Source organism: Equus przewalskii, chromosome 3 (assembly GCF_037783145.1).
Source record: "Equus przewalskii isolate Varuska chromosome 3, EquPr2, whole genome shotgun sequence".
Classification (NCBI taxonomy): Eukaryota; Metazoa; Chordata; class Mammalia; order Perissodactyla; family Equidae; genus Equus; species Equus przewalskii.
The window spans coordinates 61,307,753-61,329,000 of record NC_091833.1 but is presented as its reverse complement, the minus strand read 5'-3'; the positions used below and the strand labels follow the sequence as shown (position 1 = coordinate 61,329,000).

The following is a 21,248-nucleotide window of genomic DNA, read 5'->3' as shown; positions in this document are numbered from 1 at the left end:
CATTCACTCACGCACACAGCTTTCCAAAAGCACGTACTAGGAACACCAGCCCTAGCTGGAAGACTGACTTTGATTCAAGTTATGCCTGTCACCCAGAGCAACTAAAACCACCCACTCCCAGGCAGGTGACCCCACAAAGCAAACCAATCCATCTGGTCCACGCTCCCCACCTCCTCCCGCAGGAGTCAGAGGGAGATGGAAAAGTTTGGGGAGTAGTCCGAGGCTAACCAGAAGAGCATTTTCTCATTCCTAAACCACTCTCAGGTGTTCTGACGGGGAGGATGACATCCGGACAGTCCTCCGGCCACTCCTTCCCCGGGGCTGATTATGAAACTCTGGGCACTTTGTACCTCACCCCGCTAGTTAGTCCTCGGCCCCAGGCCCCTCCCCAGACTTATAAAGGCCGCAGCGCAGGGCAGTTGAGCTCACTTGCCTGACAGGTCCGGTGTCCGAGGGACTCGGCTGACGCGTGGCCCCTCCAGGCTCTCCGGCGCGCTCCAGCCGCAGCCCCGAGGCCCGCCGGCTCCCGCCCGCCGGTGCGCTCGCTGCCCGCAGCCGCCCGCCGCCTCGCGCCCGCCCGCTCCGCCGATGCTCGCCGTGGGAAGCGGGATGCAGCCGCGCCGCGCCGGCCCGGTCCAGGCGCTGCTGCTCTCCCTGGGTAAGCCGGGCCGCCTCCTTCCGGCCGCTCCCGCCGCCCCGGCCCGGGTGCATTTGTCGCTTGCCAAGTAGGGAGTTTTCCACCGAGCTAAAGTGCACTCCATTTAAAAGGATGTCTCTTGTTACTCTGAGTCCATCTTTCCCTTAAACCTAGGATGGAAGGGAGTGGAATGCGGAGAGGCAATCAGTGTTAAAAATGCCTTTCATTGATAAATTGCTATCGGTATATATGTTATGCATGAATTAATTTAGCTCCTTATTAGGCAAAATAAAAAATCGAAAAGCTATTGTTTTTTCTTTTGAAAATTTGCCAGTACTAGAAACGCAAAGACTTGAGAAGCACTGTTGATATTTCAAATGTTGTTCTTTCGTGTTGAGAGGAGTGGGGGTGGGGGAGTAGAGACTGGACCCGCGCCTAATAGACCTTTTGGAAAGAAATGCTTTTCCTCCTCTGTCTTGCCCTCAGTTTTCTAAATCAAGCCGGGTTAAGCTTCCGGAGGCCTTGGCACGCGCCAGTGCCAACTCTGCTAGAGCTCCAGGCGCGACGGAATCCCACGCGATTCTCGCGGACCTGGAACGTGGGCAGGTCCTGACGCTCCCCGCCGCCCTTGGACCCCAACACCTGCGCTTCCGGTCCCCGCAGCCCGCGCTGCGAGAGGCTGGCCGGGCGGTTTTCACTTGCTGCTAATTGCACCCCAAAGCGAGTAATCACTGAGCGCGCTTTAGTACATGTCTTTCTATTTGAGATGCTTTTGTTCTTGTGGGCAGGAAAAAAAAAACGTTTATGTAGCCAACCTGGTTTGAAAACAAAATCTGTTCTCCCTAATTCCTTAAACTTCAAGAGAAATTTGGAGCTGTATATGAATATTTGAATAAGGAAATAAAAGTTGCCAGTCTCACATTCTTTCTGGAGTTGCAAGGAGGTGAATTTCCCTAACGAGCTAACTTTACCTGTGCAGGATGTGACAGTTAAATCATTATTTCAACATGCCTTATCTCAAGGGTGGGGAGACCTAATAAAATGCATACCGTGCATAGTTGGAACTAATTTGTCCAAGTTCAAGAATATAAGTGGAAACTGCAATCTTGGTTTCTACCAAAACTGTGCTAAGAATGATTTGCTAGAAGATTCTCAGTAAATAATGTGGCTTTGCTGTCTTTGTTTGGAAGTCTCTGTGAAAAGAATAAAATCAGAAAGGTGACAGTCTTCCTAGAGCTGGAAATGAACCTAGAGGTCCAAGTGGCTTAGCGCTTTTTTTTTTTTTTCCACCTGTAAGGTTGCATCTGAACAATGCAAATGTCTGTTCTGGGCCACTCATTGAATATTCTAATTTCAGACAGCAAGAGCCTATGAATAACCTGGTTACTACCCACCTAGCTTGTGTGTTGTGTGTGTTTTTGTTGTCATGAAAGTGCTTAAGTCCTTTATTGCATTACTTAATTATAGTTCATCTATTTCATCAGCTGCCAAGCCCATTTCCAAATTAGCTAGGTCAGTTTCTGTTTTCCCAGTTTGTTTAGATATTTCTCTACCACCAGGAAAGTTCCTGTTTGAAGTTCTATATCGTATCTCTACACTCCATTCAGGTATGCAAGTCCAATAGCCGTATTCTAAAGCACATGGAAAAAAGGCAAAGCTACCTTTTTTCTACCAAACAAAATATTACCGGAAATGCTTTTCCCAAATGTCTATCCTTCAAAAGAAGGAGACATTTATTTTAGATTTCAGCAAACACTTTATTATTGCTTTTTGTGGAATTTATATATATTTATGACTGTGGAAAAATATGGACACCTTCGGTTCCCCTCTGCCTCCAACACATGCAGATGTAAATTGCTACTCACGTAATCATTTGGTTACTTTTGCATTTAATAAGTTTTTGATATTGAGGTTCTTGCTTTATAGATTGGGAAACTATGACCCAAGGTCCCATGGAGATGCAGTGCTAACCTGAGAAAGTTCACACCTGGCTTTGCAGGCACTTTTAGTCTACTGAACATTAAGTAAGAGAGTTAGGGACCCCAAACTAGATACTGCATTTCTAAGTAATCTATAGTTTTAGAGCTGAATTATTATTTCTAATCTTGTGATTGTTTCAAAGAGGAGAAATTTTTATCTTGAGTTCTGCAATTAATGTTTAGGGGGCTTTCGATCTAAAATTAAACATTTTCATTGCTACCCAAATGGGTTTTGAGCGTGTTCCTGAATGACATCTCTAAGACAATTTATCCCTACTTCATTGCACAATGACAGAGAATTGAGCAGAATAAAGATTCTTTCTTGAAATGTGAGAAGCCCTGATCTCAATGAGACATTGGCTCATCCCAGAACTTTAGTTGACTAAGAGAGTTTATGAGCTGCCTGAGCGTTCGCACAACCTGAGATGACACATCATAGGTAGAAAACGTAATGACAGGCTTCTCTGGTTTGGATTTTAACCCAGGTACCCTAGCTGCCTTCCGCATCATCTTGCCATATGAACAACTTGGGTAATTCGGGTGTGTGGTTCAGTAACTAGGGCCCAAACCCAGGAATTGGGAAGGGAGCTAACAATTACTAAATGCCTCCTGTGAGCTGACCATGTTGTGTGTTAGGTGCCTTACATATATCATCTCATTTACTCCTTAAAATAACTGTATGAAGTAGGTATGGTTAGCCTAGTTTGACAAATGAAGAAACTAAGGCTCAGTGAAGTCAAATACCTTCCAAAGACTTAGAGATAGTAAATGGCAAGGTCATTCTGGAACAAAGTGTAAGGAGCCAGAGGATCTCTGGGTTATCAGGAGCATAATAAAAACAACAGATTCTAGAAGAGAAGTTCCAGAGTAGTCTGGGGGCAGCCGCAGGGCTTAGAACCTGTTATGAGGACAGGCATATGAATAGAAATGGTATCTCTACGGTATCACTCAAAATCAGGCATAGAAAACATGGGACTGTTTTAAATTTTGCTAGAATATGTTGAATTTTCACTTAACCTACACTCAGCAGTTTTGATCAACACAGTTCCCAGGAAAGGACTTTTACTGTGAAGCGGTCATTGATGTCAGCAGACTGGGGCCTTTATTTCTATATCTTCCTAGATGTTTATTAAGTAAAGCAGTCAAGGAGAAGGATACCTGTTTTTTCCCTGTATTCTTTTTATTCCCTGTATCCTTTTTATATTATTGTGAATTGAATATAGTATCGATAAGGGACCAAGGTGGAATCTACAGCACATTTCCATTAACAGTAAGAAAATAGACATACTTCCTTGGTTAAAAAAAAATGTATAATACATAGTCACTTTAGAAAAATTGAATTTGAATGTCTTCTGTACATTTTTGCACAAGAATCTTCCATTTCCTGGTTAATGTTCAACAAAGAGACGCAAATGTCATATAAGAAACCCTCTTCAAAGAGACTGTAAATTAAGGTGTAGCTTCGTCATCTGTCAATCTTCATTCTGAATATAGGCCTGTGCAAATGGTCTAATTAATATGGTTGTCATGCTGTTGGGAATATTCCATGGAAGACAATGGGAAGGCTCCCCAAAGCTGTCATAGGGGAGATCCTCAGGGAGGAGCGCCCTGACACCCATCGCCTTGGTATGGCAATTCTGGAACCTTTGAAAAAATGAAGTAATGCGACAGACTCAGTGTCCTCCAGCAATGCAGTTTATGTAAGACTGGGTGTCTAGTTACAGGGCAAATAAAGGTGCAGTGACATTCTAGGTTAAAGTAACGATTTAATTAACTAGGATACTATTTATAATACACAAGACATTTTGCTGATTGTCCAGAAAAATATCTTAACCCTTAAATTCTTAGGCCAAAAATCCTGAATTTTAAATATGAGGCATGAAAGTGAGTTAAATACAGATATTCTTGAAAATTCTAGGATGAGAGAAAAAGCCTCTTTCTCTCATGTACACACACACACATTTATATATGTGAAACTTTATAGTTTTGAATTGAGACATAGAAAGTGTATACAATACAGATTTCACAGCCCAGTTCTTTTATTTCATACTTTCACAAACATTTATTCTTCTTGGAGCCTCAGTTTTCTCATCTATAAAAGGAAATTATAATAGCTATGTCGCCAGGTTATTGTATATGAGTTTAATAAATACGATGATATTAGGAAATAATAAAAAGCACTTTTAAGTTAGAGCTATCATCCGCCTCCTCCTCCTCAAGTGCTTTCTTACAAAATGCCTCATTTGATCCTTACAGTAGCTCCCTTTTAGCCAGGAAAGGTTTTAATATTCCCATTTTACAAATGAAGAAATAGACTTAAAAATAAGTGAGTTGCCCAGCATGTAAGGCTCCACGTCTGAATGTGCTGTACCCTCCCAACTCACTCTGCACTTTGCGTGAAAGTTCTACTCATCTTTTAAGACCGAAGGAAAGTGTCCCTTCCTCAGACAAGCCTTCTCTGATAACCCCTTCCACCTGTCTCCCACCCTCAAAAGTAGGTGGGCAGCCTGCACCCCTCCACCCCTCCTTTGCACCTCTCCTGCTCGCTCCTCCCATCCTGCCCTGTCACATCGCACTGGAAGTGTGAATCTAGCCGGGTCCCTCCTTACAGGTGCTATACTCATCTTTTATCATTCATATTGTGATAGACTGATATGAAACAGTCAATAAACGTTTGTTAGATGGATGATTAGAATGATACTTTATTCAGAGTTCTCACCACTATGTTTTGACTCAACCAGTTTTTCTTTGATAATGTAGTTGAGAAGCAAAATATTTTGAGACTAAGCAGTGGTTTTTGAAAATTCAATTCTGTTGTTTCCGATAAAGTCTAATAATCTTTCTTCCCTCTTTTTCCCATTTCTCTGTTTTACTATAGCCTGCATTCCCTGATGGTGTACCTAACAGAATTTGAGTGTATATTACACACACTACGTGTGTGTGTGAGAGAGAGAGAAAAAGAGATGTGACTGAGCAGTGATACGACTGAATGATGGATAATCAGTGAAAGAAAGAGTGGTATTGTTTTAGAAATGAAAGGAACCTTAGAGTAATCTAATCTAAATGCCCTCCCCCCTCTACTCCACCCCACTCCTGGGTCTCTGTTTTCAGAGATAAGGAAACGGAGCTTTTGGGGGATAAAGTTAGTATCTGAGCTAGAACTGGATTCCAAACCACATGGTCTAAGGCAGGGTTTTTCAGCCTTGGCTCTATTCGCACGGACTGGATCATTCTTTGTCGTGGGCTGTTCTATGCATTGCAAGGTGTTCAGCAGCACCTTGGTCTCTGCCCACTAGATGTCAGTAGCACCCCCCCCCCCCCCCAGTTGTGACAACCAAAAGCGTCTCCAGACACTGTCCTTTGTTGGCAAAATTGCTTCTGGTTGAGAACCACCAGGCTAATGTGTGTTCCATTGGTATAACATATTGCCTGTCATAATTCATAGTTTGAATAATCGGTTTTTGAGTTATCAAGACAAATAAAATTAATCTTTATGATAAGCTGGATGCAAATATAAAACCGATTCTAGTGTTAGAAAAATCAATTTAGCAATTTTTATTGTTGGTTTTAGCACCGTTCACCATGAATACACCATGAATAAGACTGAATCTTATTCATGAAGGAGTCACTCCTACTCTTTTCAATCATTGCATTGCTGACCACTCTGTGTCTCCTTTTGTAACTCTGATCTCTTGACTCCCACCACACTGCACTTTCTTTTTTCTCCAATTTCCTTAGCCATTTTTATCTACTCCTTACCACCTATTTCCCAAAGTTCTATTATTTTCTATTCCATACTATTTCCCTGGGAACATATGAATGGCCCCTATGCCTATAAAGGTCATATTTCCTCATATGCCTTTCAAATAGACTCCATCAACTCCATTCTTATTCTTTCTACTTAAGATCTGCATTCAAAAGTGCCTCACAAATATAAATAAGTGATACATAAACTACAAACTCCAATTCCTTCATTTCTTATGTCTTCCTTTCATGTCTACTAGCTGCAAATGCCACCAAAAACCTGCTGACCTGCCTGTGTTTTCCTCTCTTTTAATATCACCACCCTCCTTGATATTTTCTGGCCAGAAACTTGGCATTATCTGTGAATTCTCTTCTTTCCTCACCACCCCCAGGCGTCTAGCTCCATTAACTCTGTTTAGGACAGGAGCTATGTCTTTTGCATCAATTTTCCTTTCAGCATCTTGTTCAATATCTTGCACATAGAAAAATCTCAATAGATATTTATTGAACAAATATAATTTGAAACATGTAGTTACTAAAAGGCTAAGCTACTCTCCTCCTTCTTTTCCGTTTATTGGGGGTAAGTCAGCCTTTGCCACCCTTCTGTCATTCCACAGATGCATATGTGCTTCTCACTGAAGTTGGGGTCTCCAATGTTAACCAAAAATGTATTTTCACAAAATAAAATTTCTTAGCAGCTTCCAAGGTGCTAGTTGCATTATGTAAAATTATCTTCTTGTTCTTGCTTTCTCCTCTTTTATTAGATGCTCTCTGATTAAAACTCTATCCTTTTTCAAATTTATTTTTGCAACAGGCTTCTCTAAAGAAGCCATGATATAATAATCAATATACTTCTATAAATGCTGTTAAGCATTCAAAGCTTCAGGCCACAATATGATCATAATGAAAAGAAGGCAAATGGAAAACATTTGTAATCCAAACTGTTGCATTTTTCTTTTGAAACAATAAAGTAATAATAATTCAAATTTCTCAATTGGATCTGTAGGGATAGGTGTGGGGAGAAGCAAGATGGAAGAAAGGGAAGGTAGAGAGGTTATAAAAAGAACCTCCCATGTAACATTATCTTGAAGAAAAAAAGGTATTTCCGATAGAACATTTGAAATAATATCTAGAAATGAATCTTTGGCATTTAGGGGGTGCAAGTCCCATATTTAGAGCTCTTAGTCACAAAATTCCAAAACACTCAGATTAATATAAATTGAACCCTTTACACAAGAGTTGACAAGCATTCTCTTTCATTATGAGAACACTTCCGTGTGTACAAGATATACATGTTTAAATCCATTTTTAGGGTAAAGTAAACTATACCCTTATATTTGGACTCACTGATTCTTGATATTTGGATATCTTTAGGGATAGCATTGTATGATGACTAAAATATATGAGCACTTTGAAGTGTGATTTAGAAATTACTACCAAATGGAAAAGTATAATTTAATACCTATGAATTGAAAACATAGCCTATTGAATCTTTTCTTGCCACTTGACAAGGAAGATCCTATGGCTGTCTTTTAAAACTCAAAATTAAAAGGAATACTGTTTTGTAAACCATTATTATATCAGCCTCTGGTTTCATCCTGTTTTACCTCAAACGGTTATAGTTAGTTTTTACATTTAGTTTTTAATGTAGCTTAGTTATAAAGTTAACATTGAAAAACTGTAGGAAGAGAATGATTGCCAGTAGACGGCAGGGTTTATTAAGTGTGTGTATATATGCATGAAAAAGAGGATATTACTAGAAAGTGCTGACACTAGTTCTTTTCAGTATCTGATGTGATAAAGAGTTTACAGTTATTTTAAACAAAATGAAGCAAGACCTTATCTAATAGTGCGATTTAACTTGAAACAAAAAGGCATCTGGAAATGGTGAAGCATATTCCCTCCTTGAAAGTATACAAGACCTAACAAGCCTACTATGTTGAAGACAAATCCTAAAATTATAGACTACCGTGCAAGAAGGTAGAAAAGGAACAGTCTGTGAGTCGGTTGGCGTATGACCACAGCAAAAGTGTGAACAAAGCGGATTTTGCTACCTGTTTAGGCTGGACAAATACTATGATTCATTATGAGTTTGCTGTTCTGGTCTAAATATTCTAAAAGGTTAAATTAGAAAAGCAAGGGCATTCCTTTCCTTCTGTAACCTGCCTCATTTTAATGTGGGGTCATTTTTATTTGCTCGATTGTTTTTCAGGAGAGCCATTTTATCTCCGAGAAGTGCATTTGATTTTGCAGACTTGGCTTGCTCAGCCAGTCACCAAATCCAAGCTTCCTTCTAGATGAGCCCCTCAGCGTGGCCATAAGGAAGCAAGGCCAGAGAAACTATGTGCAATAAGAAGGATGCTTTCTACATCTGGCATTCTGCCTGACTATTGGGCAAAGACTTCTTAATGCCCATGACAGGGCCACGATAAGGTCCCACAACGTTTAGTGCTACCCCTCTCGGGGCGGGGGGGGGGGGTGTGGGGGGGAGGTACTCAACCCCTCCCCCACGCCATCCCCAAGATTGTGTAAGGGTGTGGGTTCTCCCCTGACTCACAGGGTAGAGGTGATTTGTATCCTCTGAGTCACCAGCCCCACTTCCTGCTGGCACATTTGAGATGCACTGAAATGCAATCTCTGAAAGGTGATGGTGGGGAGATGAATAGGCGAGCCTCAACTTCCTAAAATCATTTGGAAGTTTGACAGAAAAAATGACCTCTAAAGGAGTCTTGATGAAACAGAGGTTCCCACTGCCAATTTTGAATTTACAGATCATTTACCCCAGGTCCCCTTGTGCAGAATTCCCCTCTATCTTAGTTACCAGTGTAAAGCTTGCTGCCAGATCTGTTTTCTGACATCTTGACACTATCCAAAATCTTTAGTATCGTAGTGAATTATTTTCTTAGCCGGCACCCATAGTGAAGGATCAAAACATTAGTAAAATATTTGCAATTGAATCATAGAGCGATTGTTATTTCAAATAACATTAAAGTCATGAAAAACTGAAAGATTCACGAAATAAATGGATATGACTTTAGAATCTATTCCCTCCCTGTATGACTTTAAAATAATGAGTAGTGATTCTTAAAGGTGACAGGGTGGTGGATATCAGAATCTCCCATGGTGGACTTTTTCAATCTTCTGATCACCCCGACTTACCCCTCTACCCCAGTTTGCAAGGCCTGGAGTAGAGGTGAGGTTGAGGAGAGCTTGAGAACCACTGTTTTAAAGCAATAGATCTGTGCACATGGACACAAGATTTAGCACCAGTTTTGCTATTTCATTGGCTACATACATCCATGACGGAACTGTAGTCTAATGCTTGAGAGAAGTATTTAAAATTATTTACAATTTCATCTGTAAAATACCCGGATGTTGGATTAATGAAGCAAGTCTCACAGAAACCATCCCGAGTAATGGACTGTGTCCAAGGGAGCGTCACAGGTTAGGGGAGCCCAGTTTTCGTGGAGGCACACCCTGGGCTGAGCATTCTTTAACTCACCAAGACAAATATTTCACCTGTGGCCTGACAAACTGGAACAAAGTTTCCACCAGTGGAAAAACCAACAATTACTAAAAACCTTAAAAAAAAAAAAAAAAGACCAAGAAGCAACCCCACAAAGCAATTAGCTAGATTCTATAATAGTCATGGGTTGCAGCTGTAAGCAATTCCAAACAGGAAAGGCTAGTCTCTGATTTCTGCAAAGGACAGAGAAATGAGCTCCCAATGTGTGTTTGCACAATGGACCTGGCTGGCCCCTTTGGTGGTGGGAGAATTGGTAATGTCTCCTCCAATGCTTTCCTCAGTTGAAGAACCATGAAGGAATAGGAGTGTCAGGGATATAAAAACGCACATTTGGAAATCCAGTTTGTGTTGAACAGACTGTATAAGTTAAAGGGTTTAATTCAGTCGTGAGACTGCATGGCACAATTATATTGAGAAGTACAGCAAAGCTGGCCTGAGTGCATTTCTAGCTCATCCTCCACAGAAAGCTATGTGGACAGTCACCTTTTTAAAATCTCTGTTAAACCAATGATGAAACCCAAAGTTTAACCATTTTTTGTCATTTAAGAAAGATGATTTTTTTTTCTTATAAGAGCAATTGAAGCAGCATTTATATTGTAGGAGAAATGAGGAGTGGGAAGGAGATCATTCTAAACTTTTCAAAAAGTATTTTCAAATCATTGAAAGATTATGAGCCTTGATGTCAAAAGACAGATGCGTAACTCTTGTCTTCTATGGTCACTAGATTATTGGTCTTGGACAAGACATTTAATTTAACTGAGCTGATTTGGGGCTAATGACTACTTTATAGGATGGTTATAAGCATCAAGTTTGAAACATAAAATTACAAACAATCATGCTGATATGTAATTTATTTTTTAGTATCCAAAGGATAGACAATTTGCTTAACAGATTCAAGCTTCCTCTGGCTGAGAAAAATAAAATAAAATGCTTTATTACATGGACCAAGTTATCCTTTAAAATACCAAATTGCAAAGAGATTTGTAATCTTGTATTAGACCAGTAGAGGGCACTACCTACATATACTGCTAAATGGCTGCATGTTGAGGATAAAGGAACACTGATGGAAGTCTCTGGTATGTTAGGCATTTCAGAAAAATACCACTTCATCTAATTCTCCCCTAAACTCTACAAGGTAAGGAAAATATTAAAAGGATTCTTCTTAGGCTTTCTGTGGAATTCAGAAACTTGAATCATTCTAGTGCCTGTTTTCCAACATTCATCTTTTCCGTGGAGACACACGATGAAACACCGTGTTCAGACTCTTACTGGCCTCACAGAAACTGGATTCGAGGGCTCAGTGTGGTTCATGTAGTATGGGTGTTCTGTCCCATATTAGATAAGATAGATGCTGACTTTACTTAGATTGCATTTTCTTAACTAAAATCTATTTTTGTTCCTGATACAATGCAAAGAGCAACTTAAGCACGTCAATCAACAATGAATGTACCTTAGGTTCAGAGTCCTGTTTAGTTGTTGCCATAAATAGAACTTGATTTTTATTTGAAGCCTTCTTTTGTGATAGGTTCTACTTTGGAGGATTGCTTTGAACACATCATGGAGTAAAACAGTGGAAATACCCCAATTTTCCAATTGCTAAACTTCTTAGGAAATCAAACTTCAAAATCAGGGATGTTTTCAAAATCAGGTGGCCATGAAACATTTAGAGCAACTCAAATCTAGGAGTGTGAATGTAAGGCCAAGGCTTCTACCCTTGGCTAGAAGAGCTGGGAGTTCTTTTGTTTTTAATTATAAGCCTGTTTCCATGAATTATTTTGTTTATGGTTTTGATGGATCAAATTATAACAATTCCATAAATACTGCAGTTGTATGGAAATCTGATCAGAGTTTCTTTCTTTGAAGGATTGATTGTGTATTTGATTTTCCTCCATCAATAGGTTTCCATCTTCTCCAAGCAGTTCTCAGTACAACCGTGATCCCTTCGTGTATCCCAGGAGAGTCCGAAGACAACTGCACAGCCTTAGGTAAGCCCAACTTTGTCAGTGCTGCAGCAAAGGAGGACAGATTTTTGACTGAAATGTGACTCTAAATATGTGACAGTGGAAAAAGGCAAGGGGTAGCTGCTATATTAAGGAAAGGATTTTTTTAACCCCCTTATGAGCTAGCAATCTGGAAAAATTAGATAAAGGAATAGCTGGTGGGAGACAGACTGGGCATCTAGTTATATAGAGAGATTTGATGTTAAAGAGATAGGGAAGAAAGAAAAGCAGATTCCCTTCGTCCAGTCCCCAGAGTTATGATGTGAAACCATTGTTAGGGGTTGAATCCCAGGCAATATAGGAAAATTTAAACTTTCTACAATAGATAGCCAGTCCTGGTGGTCAAGGTTCGGCTTCTCACCACTGGGACCGGATTCATTTCCTGGTCAGGGAACCACACCTGTTGCTTGTCATATTGTGGCAGCTGTGTGTGGCTGTGATGCTGAAAGCTATGCCACTGGTATTTTAAATACCAGCAGGGTCACCCATGGTGGACAATTTTCGGCAGAGTTTCCAGACTAGATAGGCTAGGAAGAAGGACCTGGCCACCCACTTCCGAAAAAATTGGCCACGAAAATCTTATGCATAGCAGCAGAGCATTGTCTGATGTAGCACCAGAAGGGGAGAGAGTGGGGCAAAAAGACGGCAGGGTTCATCTCTGCTGTACACAGGGGCAGTAGGGGTTGGAATCAACACGTTGGCACCAACAACAACAACACCACCATAGATAATCAATGTATTTGTTGTTGTTGTTATTTTTTGTAAAAGGAACAAATGATGTCCTTTCTTTCTAGTTGCAGCATTCATTCAGAAAATATTTATGCAATGCTAATTCATGTCAAACTCTGTGCTGAAGCACAGGGATACAAAAATAAAGTGACGCCCAGTCTTCTTCCTTTAAGGACCCTAGAAGGCCCTGGATGTGGTTCAAGAGAGATCTGCTTTGTATTCCGTCTGAACTACTGAGTCAAGCGTTATCCTAAGGAACCAGGGTCTTTTCCACGATAATTTCACCTTCTCTCTTGTCCTCTTACATCATTGGGCTCTCTGGAGGTTTGGTCTCCCTCCTTCCCTTTTTGTTTTTAGTTATTTGAGCAAGAATACTGCAATCAAGATGCTATCTTTTGATTACTTCATAAGCATCCTTCACGTTTTTAAATTAAAACATACTGAAGTGAATTTTACAAGTAGGTTGCAACACTATTTCTAATGAGGCTCTTATTTTTAATATTATATTTGCCTACCTCAGACATTTTTAACACAGGGTTTATTCAGGTCTCGTTAGAGATGTTGAGAGACTTTGATTTCTTTGACAATAACCTCAAAAATTTGGGAATGCACACTAGAACAAGACTTACTAGCTTAAATCTCACTATAGAATTAAACTCTCTTGAATTAATTTATGGACTCAGCTTGCAATTGCTTTTGGAGTAATGAATTTCAGAATTTGGCTCAAAAGTTCATAAATTTTGAGATTTGAAAAAATTACACAAACTTTGCTTGGATCAGTGAATAACAGCAGAGGGTAATGATTTTTGTCTGTGTCTTAAACTTACTTTTTCTATCCTTGAAGGTTGTCTTTTGAGGATTAAATTCCCAGGTTTTATTTTGTTTCGTTTAGTCTGTTGGACATTTTCCTTTGGGGTCAGTTGTTTGTTTATTGGCCTGGGAATTGTGATAACAAGAGTAACTTCCCTCTCCTGAAAATTCTCCTCCACTGATTGGCACCTGACCTACTTTGTTACAGTAGCTCAATGGTCGCTAATATGAAAGGTTGATTAATACTTCAGAGAAGGCAGCAGAGGGCCAGCCCCGTGGCTCAGTGGTTACAGTTTGGTGCACTCTGCTTTGGTGGCCTAGGTTTGCAGGTTTGGTTCCTGGGCATGGACTTACACTACTTGTTGGCCATGCTGTGGCAGCAACCCACATACAAAGTAGAGGAAGACTGGCACAGCTGTTAGCTCAGGGCTAATCTTCCTCAAGCAAAAAAAGAGGAATATTGACAACAGATGTGGATTTTCCTCAGCAAAAAAAAAAAAAAGAAGAGGGAAAAAGAAGGCAGCAGAATATATTCAACTTTCCATTTCCTTCACAGTTCAGACAGAAAACAATCCACGTGTGGCTCAAGTATCAATAACGAAGTGCAGCTCTGACATGAATGGCTACTGTTTGCATGGACAATGCATCTTCCTGGTGGACATGAATGAAAATTATTGCAGGTAATATCCCCAAAACAAAAAACCAAAAACACGTTTTTAAACCCATACGTCTCTATGTTCTATTTTTTGAAGTTATTGTATATTTCCATGGGCTGCAGTTTATATGTTCTATTGGAACTTTATTAAGTGAATTTTTAAAAATAGATAGTAGTTATCAAGCTGTAAAGAAACTTCAGGGATGCAGAGTGGGGGAAGCTTCGGGCGCTCCCCTCTCCCACTTCCCACAATAGCAGCTCCACTTTTCATCTTTTCAATGACTTATATATCAGCCATTGTTTTAAGAACTGATTTCATTGATTTAGACGAAAAGCACCTCAAACCTACAAAACTTATAAAACACTATTCTAGATAGTCAGTCTGAACCAGACTGTCATTTTAATATTGCAATTTAACTTGAGAGCCATGTGGAGCTCTTTTATCAATGTCGGCCCAGCTTCAAGGTTGATCTTTAACTTCTTCTTTACAATTTTTGGCAAACCTTGTTGATTTCTTGCATTACAGTGTGAGATTAGTTCTTACAAAACTAATTCATAATTATGATTTCTTTTTTAAATAATTGATCTTTCTCTTGCATTTTCCTTTAGGTGTGAAGTGGGTTACACTGGCGTCCGATGTGAGCACTTCTTTTTAACTGTCCAACAGCCCTTGAGCAAGGAATATGTGGCTCTGACTGTGATTCTTGTTATCTTGTTTTTGGTCATAGTCGCCGGTTCCATATACTATTTCTGCAGATGGTAAGCCAGTGTTTTTTAACACTCTACTTTTATAAATTACTTATTTTTACTTATAAATTACTTGTTATAATTTATTACTTATAATTTACTTATAAATTACAATATATGCTTACAAATATGGACAATGTATTATTTAGAGGGATAATCGATTCTGCACTGATGATATTTGTGAAGAAGTTTTAGCAGCAGAACATCTTAATTTGATTCTATTTTTAGCTGTCATTTATTACCTATGTGGCTTTATGCAAGTCAAACTTGGAGAATCAGTTCCTTCCTTTATAAAATACAGATGGAAATCCTTATCCTGCATTAATTAGAGGACTGTTTTCAGTTTTGAACATGATAATGCATGTGAAAGTAATCCAAAAGGCATGATGTCAATGTTATACTTAGCCACTTGTATGAAATTTTGAATTTCATAAAACACAGTCTTGTAAATTAGTAAGCCCAGAGGCTTAGGATCTTAAAATTTAAGACAGACTGGTAGAAATGAGTTTCTAGACAATTATAAAAGCTTACTTGTAAAAAATGGTTCATGTCAGTCCCCCAAAACAGTCACACTCCCTCCTCATGTGTGATACTATACCGACGTATGCTGGCACCTGAGAAAAAGTAGAGTGGACATGGGAACCACTGACAGTATATCAGACTGGCAGTTTTTAGGGTTTGGACCAGGGCATGGGATAGTGTGAACTAGTTAGTAACAGCTGCCCTTAAAATGTCTCCAAGAAATCCTTTTTATTTTGGAGCTGGTACAAATTGTTCAGGATAGATTTGAGTGAATTTTATTATTATTATTTACTTTTGCTGAAAGTAGTGTACTTCTGCTTTTGAAGGCCTGAAAGTATGCTACTTTAAAATTAAATTGATTTTGCCATTCGATTCCAAGTATTTATCAAATCATAAGGCCTTCCTAATTAGTTATGATCACAGAACTGAATATTATTAAAACTGAAATACACCTGAAAGTTCTTTGACTACAGTCCTTTCCTTTATAAAGATGGGGAAAATGAGACCTAGAGAGGCGAACTGAGGTGCCTCAGCTCATGGAGTTGACAAGTGGCAGAATGGAGTGTAAACAAAGGCTTTCTAATCTTATTCTTCCACTAAGCATAGACATTATGTGGTTTCCTCGAGGCTACATGCCTCATCTCCAAAATGGGTAGGAAATGAACTCAAAATATTGGGAAGATAGCTTGAATGAATGAAGATTCTGAATCACGATAGATTCGTGAGTCCTCGCTGGGAGAAGTTCGCCAGGTTGTGTAACCCATTTATACTTCACTTTCTTCATCTGTAAAATCAGGATGATAATGGATAAGTGTGAGGATAAAATGAATAATGAAGGTATAGCACTTAGAATGTTGTCAGTTGCTTAATTAGTGCCCAATAAATATTAATTATTTTTGTTTGTATTGATGTTAACATTATATCAGTGTGACGGTTAGAATGTAGTGTAGTATTCAAAATACTAGTTCCTTGAAAGAAAGAAAGAGAGGAAGGAAGGAAGAAAGGAAGGAAAGACTGAGAGAGAGTGAAGACAAGGGAATGGAAGGGAAGAGAAGGAAGAGAAAGAGAGAGAGAGAAAAAAAAACAATCAAGGCTTTAATGTGGTCACATGCTCTCCTGGAATTTTGCAATTTTCATGATCTTGTTAAAAAGCCTCTGAACTTCTTTAACTGTGTTTCACCATTTCCTCCCCAAACTGTTGGACCACAGAACGCTACTCCCTTCTTCCCTCCTTTTCTTCTCATGTCCAACCTAAACCTATTCACGTTTGTCCTTTTGGAAACACTATGCTGCTGTATCTTTTAAGTCCATATATTTGTTTCTTTTGTTAACATACTTTGTTCTTTACTGTTAACTCCAGTGCTGACAGTTTCACTTCTGGATATTTCTAGGTACAGAAATCAAAAAAGTAAAGAATCAAAGAAAGAATATGAAAGGGTGACCTCAGGGGATCCAGCGTTGCCACAAGTCTGAATGGTGCCATCAAGTTTACGGACAGGGATGCGCAGCATGCCAGATTATGTTAATATTCCTATTTTGTTAATAATATTTATGTTGGACAATGTGTTAAGACAACATGGTGTTTTTTTAAAAATACTTGGAAAAGTTTTTATTTTTGTTTTATTTTTGATGGACTATTTGTTAATGTATAATGTACACAAAATATTTAATATAGAAAGAAAATCACTATTTTTGTAAGAAATCATTTCTCAGACTAAATGCTTTATTGAAAGCTTCAAAACTGCTTTGTTTGCTGCACAACGCTTAGGAGTGAGCAACGCCCAGTTCGTTGCTCAGAAAGTGTCAAAAAATGACAGATTTCTGTGAGCCTAAATATATGGTCAAATCAATTTAATAAGTATATTTTTCTACTCCTCAAATCAATGATAATTGGTTTGACTATTTCATAGTTTGATATATGAGTCGACACCACTGTGTCATGTATTAAACACATGATGCTAATGGGAATGGGGGAGACGCAAATGTAGATCACATGCTAAACACTAGCTGTTTGAAACAAGCTACACCTGGGAGAGAGCTGCGCTCCCTCCAGCCCCATCCTCAGCTGTAACTCCATATTTATCTGCCTGGAGGGGAAGTGGGCCATTCCCTATTCGACCCCACAACTCCTGCATCTAATAGATTCTCCTTGAGTGGAATGAATTGAGAACCTAATTTTATACCAGCTTTTATATAAATAGCAGGTATGTTGTAGCCTCACAATGTTTCTCTTTTTAAAGTAAGTTTATGTGCAGTAACTGTTGCGCCTAAGACAATTAAAAAAAAAATCCACACTTGAAGTCAAAATTTATGCTTCTTTTTAAGAGTATTTACTTTCATAAGGACTTTGTTGAAGAATTCTAAGGTTAAATCATAGTCCAAAATTTGATGGACTAGTTATTATTTTAAAGTATAATCTAAGACAATCATTCCATGTATTTCTAAAGATGGAAATACAGTTATTTCATTTTCTTTGCAAGAGAGTTTTAACTTAAAACAATGCAGTAAGCAGCTTTTTCTGCAATTTAAAATTACATATTAAAAATTAAATCCTGATGCAGGAAGTGGGAAAAATAAGAAAAATTAATTATAGTGTATTTTTCCAGAAGAACAAATGCATTTGAAAGCTTTTACAATTTAGAGACTTAACCACACCTTCCTATGGAGACTGAGATGAAACCAGGGTCCTGTTTTCTGTCTTTTATGTTTTGGAAGAGACTAAGGTTTCTCCTGTGCTCAGAACCCATGGTCTCAGTGAGTTCATAAGGGTACTTGAGGTAACTACATAGCGAGCCACAGCTGTCATCACCGCCAGATCTCCTGGGAGATTGCCTCATTGAATGCTAGCCCTTTGGGTAGAGTCTCTCAGGCTCACACACATGGTCAGCTAGGGTCTATTCTTCCACATTTTTTCCTGGCCTAGGCTAGGGCAACAAAGAAAGTGGAAGCAATGGCTCATCTCTGAAGTGCCAGGTGCCAAGGCTTGCCTCTGTATGTGTCCCTGTGTTGTATACCCTGGTGCATTCAAGTGACTCTCTTCCAAAGTCTTGGATCTGGTCCCTTACTATTAGGGCAGCAAACAGACAAAACAAACATAGATATATATGGTTGCATGTGTGTGTGTGTGTGTGTGTGTGTGTGTATATGTATGTGTATATGTATGTGCCTATTCATATGCAAACGCACATGTACACATGAGCTCAATCAGAATTATAGTCATTTGTTGCTCTATCAACAATGTATAAAACAAAAACAAAGAGAAATAAAATAAAATTCGGTGAGATCCCAAAGGATATTTCTGTTTCCTATTTATTATAGCCGAGTCAAATGTGCTGTGTAAGAACACATTTTAAATCCTGCACATACCCATCGACACCTCCTCTGTGTAAAGGAAGTCTGCCTGTTTTAAGCGACTTTGATTGTTTCAAAGAAAATTTATTGACTAACCCAGAAATCATCTGTAATCCATTTCTTTTATTCACAAAAAGCAAATCATATTATTTTTCTTAAGCATCTCAATTCGTATTACATAACTAATTGTATGTGGTTTGGGGTGTTTTTAATCTTTATTTAAGAATGCTTAAAAAATGAACCCCTGTAAAAGTTAAATCTATATTTATAAATGAATATTAAATAAAAAGGTATGACCAAAAGTGTTTTTTATAAGTGAAAATAAGTAAAAAATAATTGTTTTAATGAGGATAATGCTGAGCAAACATAAAAAGATGATTGCTATCAGTTCATGTTTCCTAAAAACAATGGAAAGATTGTGGCTCACATTTAGTTTATCTTCCTCATTTTACAGATTTCTCACTATACGCATTTCTAGAAGGGGCTATTTATATCCAACATATTGAGAACAAATGCAAATCCAATGCATAATTTATGGCTTCCCACCAAGGCCACACAATAACTCATTTGACACTCTCTATGACCAAGGACATAAAGTTCTATGGTTAGTACTAAAGGTTTAACATCAAATTTGAGATTTATGTAGTATATTAAACATGTATAATGCAATAGAGTTCAATGTTCTCCTAGATGTTTTTTTGCTCTCTCTGCCAAAAGTCAAAGCAATGGGAAAAATGGTGCACTGCTATGACTATGTCTTAACCCAGATTTTTATTTTTGAGTTCTTGAGAAGAGAGTTAGCTAAATTCAAATGCTGTCACATAGCCCATCAATTTTTATGTAGCAAATGCATGATACTAGTTTCTAATTTCCGTTAATTTCAATAATGCAGTTTTAAAGACTTGTGTCTGATCCACTTTGTCATGTTTTGCTGCAATATCCATGCTGTAGACTTTTGGGGAAAAAGATGTGTTTAATTTGCTGCCCAATATTTTCTGTTTTTTTCCTCCTCTTATTCATATGGGAGAAAGAGGGTAACAACTTGTATAAATGGTGTTCTGGAGTACATTTTAATGTTTTAACTAAAGAATAATTTTATCTAAATCATATCTGTTATTCAAATTAGATGATGTTAAATTTAAGATATGTATTTTTCTCTTTGCTTTTTTTGCACTCTGTAATTGCACTTTTTAAGTTTGAAGAGCCATTTTGGTATAGAGTTTATGTTAAAGATGTTATGGAACATAAAGTTATATTGCATACAGTTTAAAGTAACTTATTTGACAGTGAATTTTATCAGAGTACTGAATTGTATCAATTTGTTTGTGTTCAATATCAGCTTTGATAATTGTGTACCTTAAGATATTGAAGGAGAATATAGATACTTTACAAGATATTGTTAACGTTTATTTATTTTTGTTGGGAACTGGGGGAAAAAACACAATTTAAAAATAAAAAATGCATTCGGCACCATGCATAAAGAACTTCACTGATAAACATAGTCTCTGTTTTTTTTTTCTTTTTCTTTTTCTCCATAACACATTAAAGGGCTTCAAAGCAATGACAGGACTACAATGTGTTTAGATATAAAGACATATGATCTTACTTTGGGAAAGCATTAAATAAATGTATCATATTTTATGGCCTACCATAATGAAGAATTTCTTTGAAATAAAAGAAGCCACATTAGTTATGAAATTCTAGGTGTTAGTCTATTTTCAAAGATTATAGCTGTCCTACTGAGAAGCAACTTTTGAAAGGACGTATCAGCCAGAAGCGTGTCTCATGATTCCCTTAGCATCTCCCAACCAAGAGGCCTGGCTTCCCGGGGCCTTCAGAGCAGGAAGCATTGGTCGCTCTGAACCTCCATCACAACGATGGCTTCCTTGCTACATTCTTCAACAACCCATAGAGGGCTTTATCCATTTATCAGCTCTTTAGGCCATTTCGCTGGCCTGCGGATAGGTCAGGGAGGCATAGCAATGACCACTTTACATGGAGGTAAAGTAATTTGTCCCAGGTCACAAGGATAAATAAAAGGTGGAGCTGGCATGAGAAACAAGTTTTCTGATCCCCAGTTCCACTGCCGTTCTGGCCATGTCAGAGGCAGCAGAACCATCACGTGGAGTTAATCTGAGATCTAGTTTAGAGTTCTCTTGGGAGAAACAGAAATTCTTGTAAAATGAAATTCTTGGGATCTCACAGCACGATCAGACTGACTCTGTTCAAAGTCTGAGAACCCAGAGGGTAAAGGAGACGAACTCTTGAAACACTTTTAGCACTTGGCTTCCAGGATGACACACTCATGTGGTTTTCCACCTGCTTCTTAGTCTCATGATGGACCTTCTTTAATATCTCCAATCCCCTACCACTGATCTGTAAATCCTAGAGTGCCCCCACAACTCAATCTTGGAACTTTTTTCTCTGTATAGCCACTCCCTACTTTATTTTATACAGTTTTGTGCCTTTAATTGCCATCTATATAGTGATTACTCCCAGTCTCGATATTTCTGCTGAGTTCCAAACTTCATCATCTGACTACCCACGT

General features: G+C 38.6%; 1 protein-coding gene across 1 annotated transcript; it reads left to right on the top strand.

Moving 5' to 3' along the window:
• The first annotated feature begins 327 nt into the window (after nucleotides 1-327).
• On the top strand, nucleotides 328-20,189 carry EREG (epiregulin). The gene is made up of 5 exons (XM_008510521.2): nucleotides 328-658; nucleotides 11,785-11,871; nucleotides 13,982-14,105; nucleotides 14,690-14,839; nucleotides 16,741-20,189. The coding sequence occupies exons 1-5, from the start codon at nucleotides 589-591 to the stop codon at nucleotides 16,820-16,822; spliced, it is 513 nt and encodes a 170-aa protein (XP_008508743.1). The 5' UTR covers nucleotides 328-588; the 3' UTR covers nucleotides 16,823-20,189.
• Nucleotides 20,190-21,248: the final 1,059 nt, after the last annotated feature.